The following is a 20,155-nucleotide window of genomic DNA, read 5'->3' on the forward strand; positions in this document are numbered from 1 at the left end:
AAGCTTTTTTCAATAAAATCTAGTGTAAAGTATTAAATTGGTCCCTTACATTTAGGTGTAATTCTATTTTGGTCCTTAAGGTTTAAGATGTCCTATTTGAATTCAAAAAAATTTTATTTAGTTTCAATGTAGTCCCACCATGAGGTCAAAGTTAAATAATTAATAAAATGTCCTACATGACAACAATACAAGAACAAGATCGATAATCTCAAGAACAAGTACAAGCTCTAGAGGCATAAAATCAACCATAGATGCATTAATATATTTATTTATTATTTTTCTTACAATTTAAATGAAATAGTTTTTATAGAACTAAGGAGAATGATAAATAAATGTATTGAATATTGATGCATCTACGGTTGATTTTGTGCCTCTGAAGCTTGTACTTGTTCTCTATATTATTGACCTTGTTCTTGTACTGCTGTCATGTAGGACATTCCGTTAATATTTAACTTTGATTTCACGGTGAGACTACATTGAAGCTAAATAAATTTTTTTTGGATTCAAATAGGACACTTTAAACCTTAAGAACTTAAACAGAATTACACTCAAACGTAGAGGACCAATTTAATACTTTATCCTAAAATCTATTATTTTTGACCAATTATTAGCTAATAATATTTAAAAATATGAATTAAACGTATATTATTAGATTGTTAGACTAAAAGAATTGAATTGATAACTAAAAATAAAAATAATAAATTTTACTAGCCAAATTATAATGATTTGGTAGGGATTTAGTTTCATCATTTTCTATATATAATTAGAAACATAATGAGATTAACATTTTCACTATTTTTTACACATAATTAGATTCCTGGACACAAATTCTAAAATATCAGTTTTATAAATATGAAATTGTTTTCCTTTTCTTCATAATAAAAAACTTGTGGCAACTCCCATATTTTATTTGAATTTTAAAAGATATAATTTAAATCCTCAAAAATATAAAAATGTATGTTAATCGTCAAACAGGGTAATTAATTAACATCTTATTGTTCACCTAAAAAAAATAAAAAATTAACATCTTATTAGCTTATAAACACTGAATGTGACAATAATAGGAAGTGTAAAGCTTTCTATACCAAAAAATTATGGAAACAAGAATGTATTTTTTTTTTTTTGTATTATAGATCAAATTATTCTATTGGCCTTGCAATTTTATTATATTTTTAATTTTATATATATATATATATATATATATATATATATATATATATATATATATATTAATTGAGTTATTATATCACTTTTAATTTTATAATTAAGTATTTTTTTATATCAAAAACGTTAAAATTTTAATAAAATATTTTTTAAAAAATATATGCGGTTAAAAATTTGGTTAAATTTTTAATTATAAATATTTTCAATTTATAAAAAGATATTCAGTTAATTTTAATATTTTTTACATTATAAAAAATTTAATTATAAAACTAAAATTAGTATAACAACTTAATTAAAATATATATATATATGTATTTGATAAAACTATAAAAAAGAACAGAATAATTAAACTTTTATTATATTTAGTAGTAAGTTAAAGTGATAATATATTTTATTGTTTTAAAAACAAATATAACCAGCTATGGGACTGAATGTGACAAGCGAAGAGACTATGCAGCTTCGCACCAAATCTCTGATCTTTCCTGAGACCCAAACAAGAACAACTAAACAAAAGTATCAGAAACGTGCGGATTAAGAAATATGCGACTTTTAGATTCATATTTTCCCATCTAAAATAATTTGACCAAATCTTTCATCTATATATATAGACAGTTGCCAATATAACGAACTATCATTCTTCTGTTGCTTGCTACGGCTACTTTTTCATCTTCATTGAAGCCAGAAAAAAAAAGGTTCATTTCTTTCTTTTTTCTCTGTTTTCTCAGAGCATTTAGTTTCCATATAGGACTAATTGTTTTGTTTGAACCCAACATTTTCTTCACCAACCACAATAATCACGTAGTTAACTAGGCAAAGTAAGAACATGGAAATTTCATGCATGGCAAAAGACTTTTTTTTTTCTTTTTGTGTAATACTACTAATCAACTTGAACCCGTGATGCTTTTTTCCAGAACCTGTTACCCATTTAAACATCATTGGTAGAGAGGCTTGTGAGCAAAAGGAGCCTTCTTCTTCCTCCATGAAAATGGAAGGTAATGATACTGCGAGTTCTTCGAAAGTAGCAGGCCCTGAGATGAAGCAAGATCCAAAGAAGGGAAAGGAGAAAGATGAAGGAAAAGACACAGTGCCATTGTACAAGCTTTTCTCATTTGCTGATCGGTTAGATCGTTTGTTGATGCTTGTTGGAACAGTTGGTGCTATTGGTAATGGAATCTCCATGCCATTAATGACTCTAATATTTGGGAATATGATCAATGCATTTGGAGGAAACTCAAACACCAAAGAAGTTGTTGATGAAGTTTCCAGGGTAACTAACTATTCTAATTCTTCTCCTCTGTATGAAGTTTACTTTTTGGAACTGAAAATTCTTAAGTTTCTTCACATCACAATGAATCATTGTTTCTTCAGGTGTCACTGAAATTTGTGTACTTGGCTGTGGGAACCTTTTTCGCATCACTCATGCGTGAGTAGACATAATAAACTTCTCTGTATTTTTTTGTTTGTTTGTTCAATTAAAAAAATTAATATATCTCGACATGAAAATTGTTTTTTGTGTAACAGAGGTGGCTTGTTGGATGGTTACTGGGGAGAGACAGGCAGCACGAATCAGAGGCTTATACCTTCAAACAATCTTGAGGCAAGATGTTAGCTTCTTCGACAAGGAAACGAATACCGGCGAGGTTGTTGGAAGGATGTCCGGCGATACTGTTCTTATTCAAGACGCCATGGGAGAGAAGGTATCTATGAACAACCATACAAAAATATGGAAACACTGACACACACAAATTTATTTGAAAATAATAGGACTGAAGAAAAGAAATGTTAGGTGATGACCAACATTTTTTTCTCTTAATTTTTGTCTTATATTTGAATAACACTAGTTAATTTTTCACTTTTTTTACCCTTAAAAGGGTTGACTTTGTAACATTTCCAATAAGTTAGATACATATTGACAGTGTGGATTGGCTATTTCCGTTGACTTAGGATAACTGAAAGGAAAAAAGTATCAGTTATACTGCAAATTACTAAATTTAGTTTACTTATTGCTTTTGTTATCTGATTCATTCAGGTAGGGCAGTTTATACAGTTGATGGCAACATTCGTTGGAGGTTTTATCATAGCATTTGTCAGAGGATGGCTTCTATCAGTTGTCATGCTGTCTTCTATTCCACTTCTTGTGGTGTCTGGTGCTGCAATGACCATGGTTATTCAAAAAACATCTTCTCGCGGACAAACAGCTTATTCTGCTGCAGCAAGCGTAGTAGAGCAGACTATAGGCTCCATTCGAACGGTATCAACACTCGTTGCAAAGTTTCCACTTTTATGATTGTATAAAACATGTGAATGAATGACATCCATTTCTCCAATAATGAATGCAGGTTGCATCATTCACTGGGGAGAAACAAGCTGTAATTAAGTATAATCAGTCACTAATCAAAGCTTACAAGACCGGTTTGCAAGAGGCCCTGGCTTCTGGTTTCGGTTTTGGCGTACTGTATTTTGTTATTATTTCTACTTATGGTTTGGCTATATGGTATGGCGCCAAAATGGTAATCGAGAAAGGATATAATGGAGGCGAGGTTATCACTGTAATCTTTGCTCTATTGACCGGATCCATGTAAGTTATTAGTTGCATGCATCTTTTTCTTTCTTAAAGTGAAAGATATTTTCAGATTGAGAGATTGTCTAACTATACTTTCAATATCAGGTCTCTTGGTCAGGCATCGCCGAGCCTAAGCGCGTTTGCTGCAGGGCAAGCGGCGGCGTTTAAGATGTTTGAAACAATTAAAAGGAAGCCGGAAATCGATGCTTCTGATCCCAACGGTCTAAAGCTCGACAACATTCGTGGAGACATAGAGCTTAGGGAGGTCTGCTTTAGTTATCCTACAAGGCCGGATGAACTGATATTCAATGGATTTTCGCTTTCAATACCGAGTGGAACTACTGCAGCTCTGGTGGGGCAAAGCGGGAGTGGGAAATCAACGGTTGTTAGTTTGATTGAGAGATTCTATGATCCACAAGCCGGTGAAGTTCTCATTGATGGTATCAACCTCAAAGAATTTCAGCTGAAGTGGATCAGGCAGAAAATTGGCCTAGTTAGCCAGGAACCAGTTCTCTTTGCTAGTAGCATTAAAGAGAACATTGCTTATGGAAAAGACGGTGCAACCGATGAAGAAATCCGAGCCGCAGCAGAACTCGCCAATGCTGCAAAATTCATAGACAAGCTTCCTCAGGTAAACACCGAAACAGCGAAATCTTATAGTGTTCTTGTTATGAATGAACGGTGCTTTGGCTCAATAGTTTTCTAAATTATGAACTTAGGGATTGGATACAATGGTTGGTGAGCATGGAACTCAGCTCTCTGGAGGACAAAAGCAGAGAGTTGCAATAGCAAGAGCGATTTTGAAAGATCCAAGAATCTTACTTCTTGATGAAGCTACAAGTGCGCTTGATGCCGAATCTGAGAGGATAGTACAGGAGGCATTGGACAGAATAATGGTAAACCGAACAACTGTCATTGTCGCGCATCGTCTAAGTACTATAAGAAACGCTGATGCAATTGCTGTTATTCATCAAGGAAAAATAGTAGAAAGAGGTAGAAATCTCATTATCTTGTTGAAAGAAACCTTCATAGTTAGCTTAGAAAGAATTTGGTTTTTCTTACAATTTCCTATTGTTCGATCAGGTTCGCATGCTGAGCTCACGCGTGATCCTGAGGGGGCCTATAGCCAGTTAATTAGGCTGCAAGAAGTTAAAGGCGCAAATCACAAAGACAAACCAGAAAGTATTTTGCATTCTGGAAGAATCTCGAGTCATCGATCTTCTTCTATAAGATCTCTAAGCCATCAAGAATCATTCGGAATTGGAAACAGCGGCCGCCACTCATTCACAGCACCGTTTCCGGTTCCTACAGCAGTTGGCCTCACGGAATCGCCACCCGAAGCTCCTACTTCTTCAACTGTCTCACCTTCGCCACCGGAAGTTCCTCTTCTTCGCCTCGCTTCTCTAAACAAGCCTGAGATTCCAGTCTTATTCATGGGATCAGTAGCTGCAGTGATAAGTGGATTGATATTTCCAGCTTTCGGCCTAGTGCTTTCGAAAATGATCACAATTTTCTACGAACCGGCTCATAAGCTTCGCCACGATTCTCGAATTTGGGCACTGGTGTTTGTTGGACTTGGAGCACTATCATTGTTTGTGTACCCTTCTAGATTCTACCTTTTCGCCGTCGCCGGTGGTAAGTTGATCAAGAGGATCCGGGAGATGTGTTTCGAGAAAGTGGTCAATATGGAGGTGAGCTGGTTCGACGAAGCTGATCATTCAAGCGGAGCGATTGGTGCTAGGCTTGCTACTGATGCTGCTTCGATCCGAGCTATAGTCGGGGATGCACTTGGATTGATGGTTGAAAACATTGCTACAGCAGTTTCTGCCTTGGTGATTTCTTTTGATGCCTGCTGGCAACTTGCTCTTATAGTTCTCGCTTTGGCGCCTCTGTTGGGGCTAAATGGATATGTGCAGTTCAAGTTCTTGGCAGGATTCAGCTCTGATGCAAAGGTTTGATCAGAATCAGATCCATTTCTTTGTGCATTTCTCACATCATGCTAAGTATAAGATAAAAATTTCTTTTTTTTCTACACAGAAATTGTATGAGGAAGCAAGTCAAGTGGCAAATGATGCTGTAGGGAGTATTAGAACAGTTGCTTCCTTCTGTGCTGAAGAGAAGGTGATGGACTTATACCGCGAAAAATGCGAAGGACCGATCAAGACAGGGATAAGAAAGGGAATAATCAGTGGTATAGGTTTTGGAGTATCATTCTTCATGATGTATTGTGTTTATGCAACTAGCTTCTATGCCGGAGCTCGTCTCGTGGATGATGGAAAATCAACATTCTCAGATGTCTTCAGAGTATGTTTGAGTTTAATTTCTCTCCTAACTTGTTCACTATCATTTCTTTAATAGTATTTGATGATCTTGTTTTCTTGGTTTGCAGGTCTTCTTTGCTCTCAGCATGGCAGCTATTGGAATCTCTCAATCCAGCTCCTTAGTCCCTGACTCAACCAAAGCGAAAAGCGCTGCAGCATCTATATTCGCCATTCTTGATCGAAAGTCGCGAATAGACCCCAGTGAGGAATCTGGATTAACACATGAAGTTAAGGGAGAAATTGAGCTTCACCATGTCAGTTTCAAGTATCCAACTAGGCCTGATGTTCAAATATTCTGCAATCTTAGCTTGACAATTCGTAGTGGCAAGGTGGTTTTTAATTGCTTCTTAAAAGAAATATTTTTTCTTCCAAAATTGAGTATTAGAAAGTAACAAATGGATTGTTGTATTCATAAAATTTCAGACAGTTGCACTGGTTGGAGAAAGTGGAAGTGGAAAGTCAACAGTGATAGCATTGCTACAAAGATTTTATGACCCTGATTCAGGTCACATTACACTTGATGGAAAGGATATCCAAACATTTCAAGTTAAGTGGCTAAGACAACAGATGGGTTTGGTTAGCCAAGAGCCTGTTTTGTTCAACGACACGATCCGAGCCAACATCGCATATGGAAAAGGAGGAGATGCAACAGAAGCAGAAATCATAGGTGCAGCAGAACTTGCTAATGCTCACAAGTTCATTAGTAGTTTGCAGCAGGTAATTTAATTAAATTGCAAAGTTTAAGTCCTGATTGATTCTTATTTTCATTTTCAGTATTTTCTAATTTCAGTTTCTTTCGCACAATCCTAAAACAAATGCTATGTTTATACTAAAAATGAACCATCAATTCATTATTACCTTATTCTCTCTTAGGACTAGTGCAAGTTTTCAACTTATGTTAATTGGACACTCCTAGGATTATAGTTCTGAATTCATAAGAATGTCATGTTATACATGCAGGGTTATGACACGATAGTAGGCGAGCGTGGCGTCCAATTATCCGGTGGCCAGAAGCAGCGAGTGGCGATTGCAAGAGCCATAGTTAAGAATCCCAAGATATTGCTTCTAGATGAAGCAACAAGTGCACTTGATGCTGAGTCTGAGAAAGTGGTTCAGGATGCACTTGACAGGGTTATGGTGGACAGAACCACCATTGTGGTGGCACATAGGCTATCTACAATCAAAGGTGCTGACTTGATTGCAGTAGTTAAGAATGGTGCTATTGCAGAGAAGGGTAAGCATGAAGCTTTGCTCAATAAGGGAGGTGACTATGCTTCATTGGTAGCATTGCACACAAGTGCTTCATCTTAGATTGATTTTCAGATGAATACAATTTATTCATTTTTGAGAAATTTTCTATCTACTTTATTTTATGTAGTCCATTGTGTTAACAATTATATATGCATATTCATTCTGCACAATGTGCACAGGTTTAAGTCTAGTGAAAAGAAATAAGTAATAACACATCTTCTCAATTTAAGTATCAATCTTTCTTTTTTTTTCTTTTATTTTTTTATTATTCCTATCAATTGCCAATATAATATGAAAAAAATGATTCCTCAAGAGACGAAGACAACAATTACAATGTTTTGGTTGGAACTTGAAAGCATGCATGTACTCACAGAGATATTAAGAACAATTAAATCTTATTGAGCTCAGAGCTTAACAGACAGCATGAAATCAAATCATGAGGAGAACAAACAAAACAAGAACAAATAATACCAGTTTGCAATAGTTTTTGGCCTAAACAGTCTTGCTGGTGGAACATCAAAGAGAAACTAAAGCTGGAGAATATATTTTCATTTTGGAATTATAATTCTGAAAAAGCCAAATTGAATAACAGCAAATATACACACACATTTATATATATAAAAAAAATAAATGAAAGAAAAAAAAATACAAAGAGGGGTTGGCACAATTTATCAAGTCCTGATAATAATGACAAAGACAAAATAAAAATTATATAGGAGATTGATGCATTTTACTTTTTAATTGTTAAATGTCAAAGGAGTTGTACTATAGAGAGCCAAATTAAATTGATGAGTTGTTAGCTTCAGTTAGGACCACATTACCACATTCAGCTTTTGAAAACTTAATTAATTTTTTCAATCAAATCATTTAACTAATTAACAGAATCATATTCTCAAACCAATACACTAGATGCTAAAACAATTTCTACCACAACCAATCATGTATTCCATATGTACCTCATAAAACAGTTATTATATAGTAGCCACTGACCTAGTTAATGTAATGCATTTATTAGACATTACCAATCTTTGTTGTAAATCACCTTTTACTGAAACATGTCTGTACCATGTTACTGGGACAGGAGAACCTACTTGAGGAGTCTATGACTCTACATATTCCCACCCTATATTATTTTTACTATAAAATTCATAGGCTGTCATAATGTGTATATATTTTATTTTATCTTTTGGTCGTATATATATAATTTGTATATTTAATTTTCTCCCCTTTTAAGATGGTAGTAGCTATTTGCTACCTATTCTTTAAAATAACACTAGTAATTAACTAAACAATTTATTATATCATTTTCATACCAAAGATTCTACTGTATACAATCATATTTATAATTTTATATGTATGTATGATCAAGAAAAAATGGTCTTGAAAATGAAATTGTCATGAATCATGATAATGCGATTTGAAAAAGAGGGCATTATAAAAATAGTTCTATTTATTATTAAGAAACCATCATGTGGTCACCAAATATTTTGAGTTGAGTCAAAGTATTAGCATAACGATGTATAAGCAAAGGACAAAAATGTATGAGGAGATTTGAAACTATTGATTATTAGTTTTTTTTTTTTTTAATTTAGTTGTACTATCATATATAGTAAATTAATAATATAGGTTTAATTTCGTAGTATAAGGTTAATGTTTTAGAGAGAGAGAAAAAAAATCACATGGGACTAAAAAAAAGTTTGTATAATTTCGAGTTAAAATAATTAGGGTTTAATTCAATATTTGTGCAAGCTCCTATATCTTAAAATGCAGGTCAACAAAGACTTTTGAATTTCGCTGCAAGACTATTTTCAAGTTTTTATCATAGCCAAAAATTAATTATTTTTAAAAATTGAACTATCCTACGTATAAATAAAAAAATTAATCGCTAAACTAAATCAGTCATTCGTATAGAATAATATTAAAAATAAGTTAAATAATACTTTATTTATAAATAAATACATAATGATTAATTTAGTAGTTAATTTTTTATATACTGATAGTATTTTTGTTAAAAATTAGAAGAGGGATAAAAATGTGTTTCTTACATTAGTAGGTTACCATTAGCATGCATAACAAGGCAACAAAGTTCTTATATATATATATATGATCATTGATAAGCTTTGTCTAAATAATCTTATTTTCTTCAAGACTTATGTTATAACTTATTAAGAAATTGTGCTATTGCTACACCTGATTCACTAAACCATAAAGTCAATGTAGGGCCAAATATAAGAGGAAAAATGTTAAAGATGGCTGCAGTTGAGCCGTTAGTATCAGACTAGAACTCTACAAGTATATAAGTTTGGTTTCTATTTTGAAGTATTTTTATATAACCATACTACGTATTAAAAAAAAAAAAAAAAAAAACTGGCCACATATATAGTTATATTTGTTAAAAACATAATGAAAATAAGTTAAACAATGACTAATTTTTTATGTGCATATAATAGTTTTTATTTTCACAAGCATTTGAAGAAATAAAAAACATATATTGACTTTATTAAAATGATCAGTTTTGAACTTAAGTTTAATACACAAAATATAATTATACTAGAATAAAACTTTTTTGACAGAAAGAATAGGATTCCGCTTATATGGTACATGAGTTTTTATTACATAGTTTTTCAACTATTAGATTTTACTATCCAAGTATTATTTTTGTTTTCTTTGGTAGATTGAGTGTATTATTATTATGATTGTAAGTGTATTTTCTGACTTCATTAGAATCTCTCATCTGTTGTTTTGCATCTAAACCATACAAATAAATTGTTGTTTTGGCCAAAGGTATCTAATTCTGTTCTACTCTTTTTGCTTTATCCCATCATAATTTAAAAGATAAAACAATGTTAACTTGCATTAGTAGGCTAATGCCAACTAGGTTCAACCAGTCTTATATAGTTTTTGCTTAATTCCCTTGTTGCTTTCAAATTGCTGTTCTCTTATCATTCTTAGAAGACTTGAACTACTTCAAGTTTGTAAAGGAAAAAGGTTTGTGTGTGCCCTTGCCTTACATGTGTAGATGTAACTTGATATCCAATTTTTAGAAATTTGATAAGCTTGATTATTATGATTATATACATGGCTTGATAAAACTCATTCTATAAAAAGTTACTTGAAGGTGTAAGCATAACAATACTTAGTCTTATTACAATAGTGGATCTATTTATATTGTCTTGAATATGTTTTGATTACTGGTTCTGGTTTTGTAAGTGCAACTTGCATTTTGGTTCTCTCTCTTGGCCTATTCTGGTTTCCTTGGTAACTCATTTTTCTTCCTCTCTTCAATCTTTGTTCTTCTCTAGTCTCTATGGTTTTGCTTAAGTCAACATGATGTCAATTTACATAGCTTTTGAAATGTTTTCTCTTTTTGTTTTCTTTTCTTTTTTTTTCTTTTCCTCAACATAGCCTTTGATTGAGGAAAATGGTAGTTGAGGAAAGTATAGATGGAAATATTACTTCATGTGAGGTGACAGGATCAGTAAGTCATTCACAGATTCCGAATCACGAAAATTCGCAAGAAATTAAGGGAAGGGAGGAGGCTCCAAAGAAGAACAAGGCCAAAACTGAAAGCAATAAAACAGTACCCGTTTACATGCTTTTCTCATTTGCAGATTCTTGGGATCATTTGCTTATGTTTGTTGGGACAATAAGTGCAATTGGGAATGGAATATCCAACCCTTTAATGAGTGTACTAATTGGAGATACAATTGATGCTTTTGGAAGAAATGGTAGCAATAAACAAGTTGTTGATGAAGTTTCCAAGGTAAATAACTAGCACTCTTTCACTAAGAATCAGTGTTCTCAAGACATGAGAATATGTAAAATGTCTTTATGAGCATCTAAATGGTGTTAACACCTCTTTCACCCTTCTTATTCTACATTTTTATTGAACCAAACAAATGCAAAGTAATTTTTATTACACACTGAAGTGTAATCATTTAACTAGTCTCAATAATTCTACTATTATGCAATAACCTTGTGAATTATTATTAAGGTAACAATTTGGTTCTGATTCTCCACATCTCATTGTCTTATAATCTACAATGGTTCATTTTATTGCTTTAGGTCTCTCTGAAGTTTCTATGCTTGGGTATAGCTGCCTTTTTTGCAGCATTTTTGCGTAAGCATGCCAAATTCTATGCTAATTATGATTACCATATACTTAGGCTTAATCTAACATTCTAATTATGCTTATTATCCTTACATGAAAAATATTCTAGAGGTTTCTTGTTGGGTGATCACTGGGGAGAGACAAGCTGCAAGAATAAGAGGCTTATACCTCAAAGCAATTCTGAGACAAGATGTCGGCTTCTTCGACAAGGAAACTAACACCGGCGAGGTTACTGAAAGGATGTCAGGAGACACATTTCTTGTTCAAGAAGCCATGGGGGAAAAGGTACAAAATTGAAATGCACCACTCCACAATGTTATAATTCTTTACCATAAGAATAACCTGTTCTTTTTCTTATAACTATATATATATATCAGGTAGGACAGTTCATACAATATGTGGCAAGCTTTTTAGGAGGGCTTATCATAGCATTCATCAAGGGTTGGCTTCTAACCCTTGTCCTGCTATCTTCCCTGCCTCCTCTTGTCTTAGCTGGTTCTCTAATGACTTGCGCTTTCGCGAAGATGGCATCTCGTGGACAAGCAGCATATTCTGAAGCAGCAACTATATTTGACAGGACTATTGGTTCAATTAGAACTGTATGCCAATATCCACAAAGAACTCATTCATTGCCTTTCCTTTTTTCCTTTTAGAGAATAGCATATTAAGGATAGAGACATTCTTCCGATGCAGGTTGCATCCTTTACTGGTGAGGATCAAGCTATAGCTTTATACAATGAATCCTTAACCAAAGCATATAGGAGTGGTGTGCAAGAAGGAGTGGCTGCTGGTTTAGGCCTTGGTTTGCTTCGATTGCTCGCCTTCAGCAGTTATGCTTTGGGTGTATGGTATGGAGGGAAGATGGTTCTAGAGAAAGGATATACAGGAGGTGAAGTCATGAGTGTGTTTTTTGCAGTATTGATTGGATCATTGTAAGTTCATTTTCCCTTCATTGGTATGCACTGACATTGTAAAAATTGTCGAATTAAACACTTTACCTGATGTGACAATACATGATTAGATATCAGTATAAAACTAAACTGTTCTTACAAATGCATTATGTTTATAGGTCTCTGGGGCATGCATCTCCAAGCTTAACTGCAATTGCTGCAGGACAAGCCGCGGCCTATAAAATGTTTGAAACAATAAAGAGACAGCCAGATATTGATTCTTATGACACGGCTGGTCGGAAGCTAGATGATATTTCCGGAGATATAGAACTTAGAGAGGTTTGCTTTAGTTATCCAACAAGACCAGATGAACTCATATTCAATGGATTTTCCATTTCAATATCAAGTGGCACTACTGCAGCTTTGGTAGGACAAAGTGGGAGTGGGAAATCAACAGTTGTTAGTTTGATAGAGAGATTTTATGATCCACAGGCTGGTGAAGTTCTCATTGATGGTATCAACCTCAGAGAATTTCAACTGAAATGGCTCAGACAGAAGATAGGCCTAGTTAGCCAGGAGCCGGTTCTGTTTTTGTGTAGCATTAAAGAGAATATTGCATATGGTAAGGATGGTGCAACAGATGAAGAAATCATAGCTGCAGCAGAACTTGCTAATGCTGCTAGATTCATAGATAAATTTCCTCATGTGAGTTTTCAGAATCTTGACTTACTTTTGCAGTGTTATTTTCTTTTTTTTCAACATCAGTTTCAAATTTTATAAAATGGTGAAATTTAGGGACTCGACACGATGGTTGGTGAGCATGGAACTCAGCTTTCTGGAGGACAAAAGCAAAGGATTGCTATAGCAAGAGCAATTCTGAAAGATCCTAGAATCTTGTTACTTGATGAAGCTACAAGTGCCCTTGATGCTGAATCTGAGAGAGTGGTTCAAGAGACACTAGATAGAATAATGGTTAACAGAACAACTGTTATTGTAGCGCATCGCTTAATCACAATAAGAAATGCTGACACAATTGCTGTTATTCATCAAGGAAAAGTTGTAGAAAAAGGTAGAGACATACTAAACATTTCATCATTTTTTTTTAATGAACATTTGCATTTGATGCATTTCTATATTTTCAAACTGATTAGGTTCACATGATGAGCTCATTAAGGATCCTAATGGAGCTTTTAGCCAGCTTATTAGACTCCAAGAAATAAAAAAGGAGACAGAACAGAATGATGAATGCTCTGCAGATTCTGGACGGCAATCAAGCCGAGGATCATCCGAAATTGGGAACAGCAATCATCACTCATTCAGAATAACAGATGCTATGACATCAGAAGGAGGACCTCAAGTTCTTCCTTCAGCAGCATTATCACCTACACCTCCAGAAGTTCCATTTTTCAGGCTTGCTTGTCTTAACAAGCCTGAAATCCCAGTTTTACTCTTAGGGACATTGGTAGCAGTTATATGTGGGACTATTACACCTGCTCTGGGGCTTGTAGTATCTAAAATGATAAACACTTTCTTTGAACCTGCGGATAAACTCCGCAAAGATTCAAAGCATTGGGCATTAGTATTTGTTGCTTTCAGTGTGGCTGCATTCATATTTCATCCATTGAGGTCCTACTTCTTTTCTGTGGCTGGTTCTAAGTTGATAAAAAGGATTCGGCTTATGTGTTTTGATAAAATAATTCACATGGAAGTAGGATGGTTTGATAAAGCTGAGAATTCAAGTGGAGCCCTTGGAGCAAGGTTGTCAATTGATGCTGCTTCGCTTCGCGCTTTGTTTGGGGATGCACTTGGTATGTTGGTTCAAGATGCTTCCACTGCACTTACAGCCTTGGTGATTGCGTTCGAGGCGAATTGGCAGCTAGCTCTCATTATCCTTGCTATGATGCCTCTTCTGTTGTTAAATGGACATTTACAAATCAGATCCATGAGAGGATTTAGTGCAAATGCAAAGGTTAGTGTCCCATAGATATGAAGCTATAAACTATAGTGGGAAGAAGTTACTTAAAGGAAACTTAGGATGCAAGAAGAGAACCATCTTAATTGAAATATTATACTATGTTAAATTAGTTTGTGCTTATGAATCAACTAAGTTATCAATTTGACCAATGTTAATGTTTCTTATATTCAATAGAAACAATATGAGGAAGCAAGTCAAGTAGCAAACGATGCAGTAGGGAATATCAGAACAGTTGCTTCTTTCTGTGCTGAAGAGAAGGTAATGGAGTTATATCAGAAGAAATGTGAAGGACCAATGCAAACAGGCATAAGGCAAGGTTTAGTGAGTGGAAGTGGTTATGGCCTATCAATCTTCTTTCTGTTCTGTGTCTACGGATGCAGTTTCTACGCCGGTGCCAGGCTTGTTAAGGATGGCAAAACAACAATGTCAGAAGTTTTCCGCGTAAGCTATTGTCCTAACTTGATGGAGTAATGGTCAAGTTATCACATTATTCTAGCATTGATGATTTCTTTGATAATTTTCAGGTATTTTTTTGTCTCACAATGACTGCTATAGCATTATCTCAGTCCAGCCTACTCGCCCCGGGCGCAAGCAAAGCAAAAAGTTCAGCTGCTTCTGTGTTTGCCATTCTTGATCAGAAATCAAAAGTAGACTCCAGTGATAAGTCTGGAATCACATTGCAAGATGTGAAGGGAGAGATTAAATTCAACCATGTCACTTTCAAGTATCCAACTAGGCCTAATGTTCATATATTCACAGATCTTTCCTTAACCATTCATTCAGGACAGGTATCTTAGAACCAATTGATACACTAGTTCAATGTAATTTACACTTGTTAAGAAAGAATCTAAGGATTTGATTGTGTTGATGAAAATTCAGACAGTGGCACTAGTTGGAGAAAGTGGGAGTGGAAAGTCAACAGTAATATCATTGCTGCAAAGATTTTATGAACCAGATTCAGGTGAGATAACTCTAGATGGAACAGAAATCAAGAAGCTACAACTGAAATGGTTTAGGGAGCAAATGGGGCTAGTAAGCCAGGAGCCTGTGTTGTTCAATGACACCATTAGATCCAACATTGCATATGGAAAGGGAGGGAATGCAACAGAAGCAGAAATTGTTGCTGCTGCACAACTTGCTAATGCTCACAAATTCATTAGCAGTTTGCACAAGGTAAAAGTGAAACATACCATACATTTTTGTAAATTTTTATTAACCATATATAAATGAATTTGTTCAATCTAATTATTGAAATACAATTCAAGTGGAGTGTTTTTGGATTTTGAACCATTTTCAAGTTTTACTTTGTATTAAAGATAAATGATGAAATAAGATCGATCTTAGAATACATTGGAGATATTCTAAATCATCAATAATAGTAGTTATTGATACAGTAAGTGTATAATGTTTTGTGAATATATGAATGCAGGGTTATGAGACAATAGTAGGAGAGAGAGGGATTCAACTATCAGGGGGTCAGAAGCAAAGGGTGGCAATAGCAAGAGCCATAGTGAAGAGTCCAAAGATATTGCTTCTAGATGAAGCAACAAGTGCACTTGATGCTGAGTCAGAAAAGGTGGTTCAGGATGCACTTGACAGGGTTATGGTAAACAGAACCACCATTGTGGTGGCACATAGGTTATCAACCATTAAGGGTGCACATTTAATTGCTGTGGTTAAAAATGGTGTCATTGCTGAGAAAGGCACACATGATGCTTTGCTCAAAAAGGGTGGCACCTATGCTTCCTTAGTAGCATTCTTCTCAAGTTCTAGTTCATCTTAAATTCCCCAACCCACACTAAAAATTTAATTTTTTTAAAAAAATTGTTGTTTTGTTGGAAAATTTCATCCTTTTTCATGATGATAACTCTCAATGGTCCACGTTGTAATTCATCCAACATGAATGAATTATAATTTAATTTTTAAATGAATATTTAGTTTGTGTAATATACTAAAATAGATTACCAATGTGATATAATATGCAAAAAAGTAAAAAAGGAAAAAAAATTGTTTTTCATAATATGTGAAAAGCTTATTCTCATATTTATGTAATTAACTTGTATAATCTATTTTAAAAATATCTAAATTTTTGGAAATCATATACAAATTTTTTAGTAAAAATAAATTTTTTTTTTACCATCTTCTAACCTGACAGGTTAAGAATTAATTCATTACGAATTTAAGTAGATTGTTGCATTCATAAAATAAAACAAGATCCAAAGTTCCACACTTTTCAAACCTACTAGTAAGTTAGGCTGTGTTTGTTTTTAGAGACAGGACAGAACATGACACTGAAACTGAGACAATAGGACGGAGACACTAAAAATTATCTTTTGTGTATTCTGTTTGGATACCATGGACAAGACACTAATGTAATGTCTAGTATTATGTTTGGATACACATGGACAAGACTAAAATATTATATGAAATGACTAAAATAGCTCTGTGATTCCAAATTTTCTACATCAATACAAATTAATTTAATAAAAAATGAGAGTACGTAGGAGTATAAACGGAACTTGAAAAAAATATTTGAAGAGATAAAAAATTTTAATAAAAAATATATTAGTATTTATATTAAAATAAAATTTATAAATATAATTATTTTATTTTAAAATTTATTATTAATATGTAGGCATATGGTTAAGATTAACAAAAAAAATAAATTTGAGTTTGATTAATAAAAAATTTTGTTTAAGTTAATAAGCCAAATTTTTACATGAAAAAATAATTAGTTTTTGCATATAAAAATCTATTTTTATTTAAAAAAACTTATTTTTTTTAATCTAAAAACTGATTTTTCTTTATAAAAAACTGATTTTTCTTTAAATTATATGAAATCAATTACAATTTATAAATTATTTTTTAGCATTTTAAAAGATCAATTTTACTTTTGCTAATATTTATCTTTCAAAAGTTTTTAAGATTAATTATTTTTGTTATTATTTTTATTACAAAACAAATAATATAATATAAGATTAAAATGGTATTGAAGTAAAACGATAAAAAAAAAAGAATTATCTATCCCCAATAAAAAATTCTACAGAAAGGAGAGAGTATCTGGAAAACAAAGACATAGAGGAAGAATAGGAAGAAAAAAATATCTCTGAACAACGCAATAGAAAAAATAAAAAGGGGTAATAGTGGAAAAAAAGGAAAACAAAATTTATAAAATTGTCCGTGTCCACTCTTCCAAATCCCGTGTCAATCATTGTTCTTCGTAAAAGAGTGGACACAAAAGTATAAAAAACTGTTTCGGAGACAATATATCCATTGTCTATATCTCTGCTTCCAAACACTTTTTAAACAAGTGTTGTCCATGTCTCCGTGTCCTACCCCCGAAAATAAATGCTACCTTAATTACTATGCACCGCTATACCAACTCAAGTTGGTTACAATAAATTCTATTTAAAAAAAAATACTTTTTTTTTGGACTAAAAAAAAGGTCTATTAAATTTTTTTTTGCCAGAAATAATTCAAAAAAAAATTCAAGTAAAACGTTGATAACTCTTAAAGCCCATCACAAATGGGCCCTTTGGCCCATAGAAAAAGGAGGAGTAGTTGAGTGGTACATGCCTACATATAAATAGGTTGTATATGAATAAGATAATATTCGTATATTTACAGTAATTATCTGTATCTGATATGAATTTTATGGATATTATTTGATCCGTACTATAATAGGATTTGATTGTGGGTTTGGCAGTGATATTCGCGGATCCGATCCGCATATTCGCACATCTCATATAAATAGCATAGTTTAAGAAAGTAAACACTAATGTGATATGAATTTTAGTGTGTTGTTTTATGAATTTCATTATATCTTATTTTTAATTTTTATATTGTACTTCAACTTAAAATAATTAAACTTAGATCTTGTATTTTTTATTTAAAAAAACTTTTATTAATAATATTTTAAGAGTAAATAAACTTAAACAAGTAAAAAAATAAATTTTCTGAACATTTTTTTATAAAAATAGTCAAACAGAACCTTAAAACAATTTTTTTAAATTATGCGAATATAGTTGATATATGATCCGTTCCAATCCACAAGTATTCAGATCGAATTAAATTGAATCTAATCTAAAAAGAATATGAATATTGTATCCGATCTAATATGATAAATGCTGTGCAGATTGAATAGAGTTATAAATTATATACAATCTGATCCGATTGGTATACAGTATACACTATGCAGCCTTACATACGAGAAGCATTTTCTTTTTCTTTTTCCTTTTTTCTCATAAAAAAATAGAAGTGTTTTCAAATCCTTCCCTTCATCTTTCTTTTTGCTCAAAACTCGAGAAGAGTTTAATACCCTGAATTGACATCATAATCAGCATTAATTGAACTGTTTAATTAGTTATGGATTGCATTTCCATTGCCATCAATGTTGTTGAGATTTGAAAAGAGCCATACTTGACCAAATAATAGCACCACATTGCTAATAAACACTCGTGTGGATTCCAATTTCCGAAGCCTAGATTACGAGGTATATAAATGGACTTTGACAGAGAAAGGGGAAAAGCATATGAATTGATATAATATAGGAAAAATTTTAAGTGTATCGGGAATATCGGTGTTTCAATTATTTTAACTGTTAATTTTAATTTATATATATTATATATATTTTTTATAATTTAAATCAACAGTTAAAATAACTGAAATACCAGTATTTCCAGTACACTTGAAACTCTTCCTATAATATATATCTCCTCATATTACCCTAACTCCCACCACTCACAAAAGCTTCATCAAATCTTGACGATCACTCTTTTTGGATGTGTCAAAGGATCCCACCATATGATTTTGTTAGTTAGTTGTTGTTATTAGGATATCAATTTGTGTATTTTATTATACTCTTTGTATATCATATCATTATTATAGTTTGTTAGTGCTATAAGCACCTTATAGTTTTGGCTTCTCTCATCATTTCACACCTCAAAACTTGCTTATCAATATTCCTTCCTTAAAGCTGCAGACAACAATCTTTTACTTAAACATAAATTGTGGAAATTAAATAAGCACCCATTAGTGAACTATTTTTTTAAAGAAAATAATAATTCTTTTTGTTTCTATTTTTACTTTTCTTTATATATGCCTCTTCTTTTATTAGAACTGAAATTTCTCAAAATATTTGGACTAAATTAATTTTTAATGCCTATAAAACTAGCTATTTGTGAATTTGAGTTGATAGAGATATCAATTCGCTACACTCTTAAAAAAATTTTGGACTTAAATCAAAAGAATTATTTATATATAGGTATTGAAACCATATAAATTGCTAATTTAATATACACATTCTTTAGCCTATTTTTTTTTTTAAAAAAAACTTTTTTCTTTTATAATTGACAATAAAATCATAAATATGAAAAAATACTCCATTTGGTCCTGAAATTTCGAATTTCAATTTTTTGTCACATAGTTAATTAAAAAATTTAGAAACTAAATTGAGGCAATTAAAATTTTAAAGACTAAATTAAAGTTCGAGTGTAACTTTAGAAATCAAATTAAATATTATCTCCATAAATATTCAAGATGCAGAAAAATTAAATAATAGGAATTGACATGGGTCCCTAATCCCTATGGCGATGAGCCGATGAGCACAAAATCAACCAATTAATTATCCATGGGTAAAAATGCTTGTGCCACTTAGTTATTAGGTCAACTGCTTGGCTTAAAATATACAAAATATGCATGAGAAAATAATTCAGGGCCCAATAATACTATAGTGTGGTTATGTGGTAATTTAAATTCAGTCTTATATGTGATGTTCATCTTTAATTTAATTTGATAACTTAGTGCGCAAATAATGTACAATTTCATCATCTTCAAATCAAATACCAATTAGAATCAAATAAGTTCTATTATATATGGTTA

General features: G+C 32.6%; 2 protein-coding genes across 5 annotated transcripts; both read left to right on the forward strand.

The window, feature by feature from the left end:
• Positions 1 to 1,592: 1,592 nt before the first annotated feature.
• LOC112722706 (ABC transporter B family member 11) lies at positions 1,593 to 7,535 on the forward strand. Its single transcript, XM_025773827.3, has 13 exons — positions 1,593 to 1,856; positions 2,076 to 2,431; positions 2,533 to 2,587; positions 2,686 to 2,861; positions 3,194 to 3,415; positions 3,504 to 3,742; positions 3,833 to 4,358; positions 4,447 to 4,720; positions 4,811 to 5,679; positions 5,765 to 6,031; positions 6,117 to 6,377; positions 6,472 to 6,765; positions 7,009 to 7,535. Exons 2-13 carry the CDS (start codon positions 2,144 to 2,146, stop codon positions 7,357 to 7,359), a joined length of 3,822 nt encoding a protein of 1,273 aa, XP_025629612.1. The 5' UTR covers positions 1,593 to 1,856; positions 2,076 to 2,143; the 3' UTR covers positions 7,360 to 7,535.
• Positions 7,536 to 10,089: 2,554 nt separating this feature from the next.
• On the forward strand, positions 10,090 to 16,202 carry LOC112722707 (ABC transporter B family member 11). 4 transcript variants are annotated; one of them, XM_072207310.1, is made up of 13 exons: positions 10,090 to 10,287; positions 10,705 to 11,062; positions 11,365 to 11,419; positions 11,520 to 11,695; positions 11,788 to 12,009; positions 12,104 to 12,342; positions 12,480 to 13,005; positions 13,096 to 13,369; positions 13,452 to 14,269; positions 14,450 to 14,716; positions 14,800 to 15,063; positions 15,155 to 15,448; positions 15,705 to 16,202. In XM_072207310.1, exons 2-13 carry the CDS (start codon positions 10,721 to 10,723, stop codon positions 16,056 to 16,058), a joined length of 3,831 nt encoding a protein of 1,276 aa, XP_072063411.1. In that variant the 5' UTR covers positions 10,090 to 10,287; positions 10,705 to 10,720; the 3' UTR covers positions 16,059 to 16,202. The 4 variants fall into 4 exon arrangements, with proteins under 4 accessions (XP_072063411.1, XP_072063412.1, XP_025629615.1 ...); XM_072207311.1 differs by lacking the exon at positions 10,090 to 10,287 and adding an exon at positions 10,490 to 10,557; XM_025773830.3 differs by lacking the exon at positions 10,090 to 10,287 and having other exon boundaries at positions 10,608 to 11,062.
• Positions 16,203 to 20,155: the final 3,953 nt, after the last annotated feature.

The sequence above is a fragment of the Arachis hypogaea genome, chromosome 11 (assembly GCF_003086295.3).
Source record: "Arachis hypogaea cultivar Tifrunner chromosome 11, arahy.Tifrunner.gnm2.J5K5, whole genome shotgun sequence".
Lineage (NCBI taxonomy): Eukaryota > Viridiplantae > Streptophyta > Magnoliopsida > Fabales > Fabaceae > Arachis > Arachis hypogaea.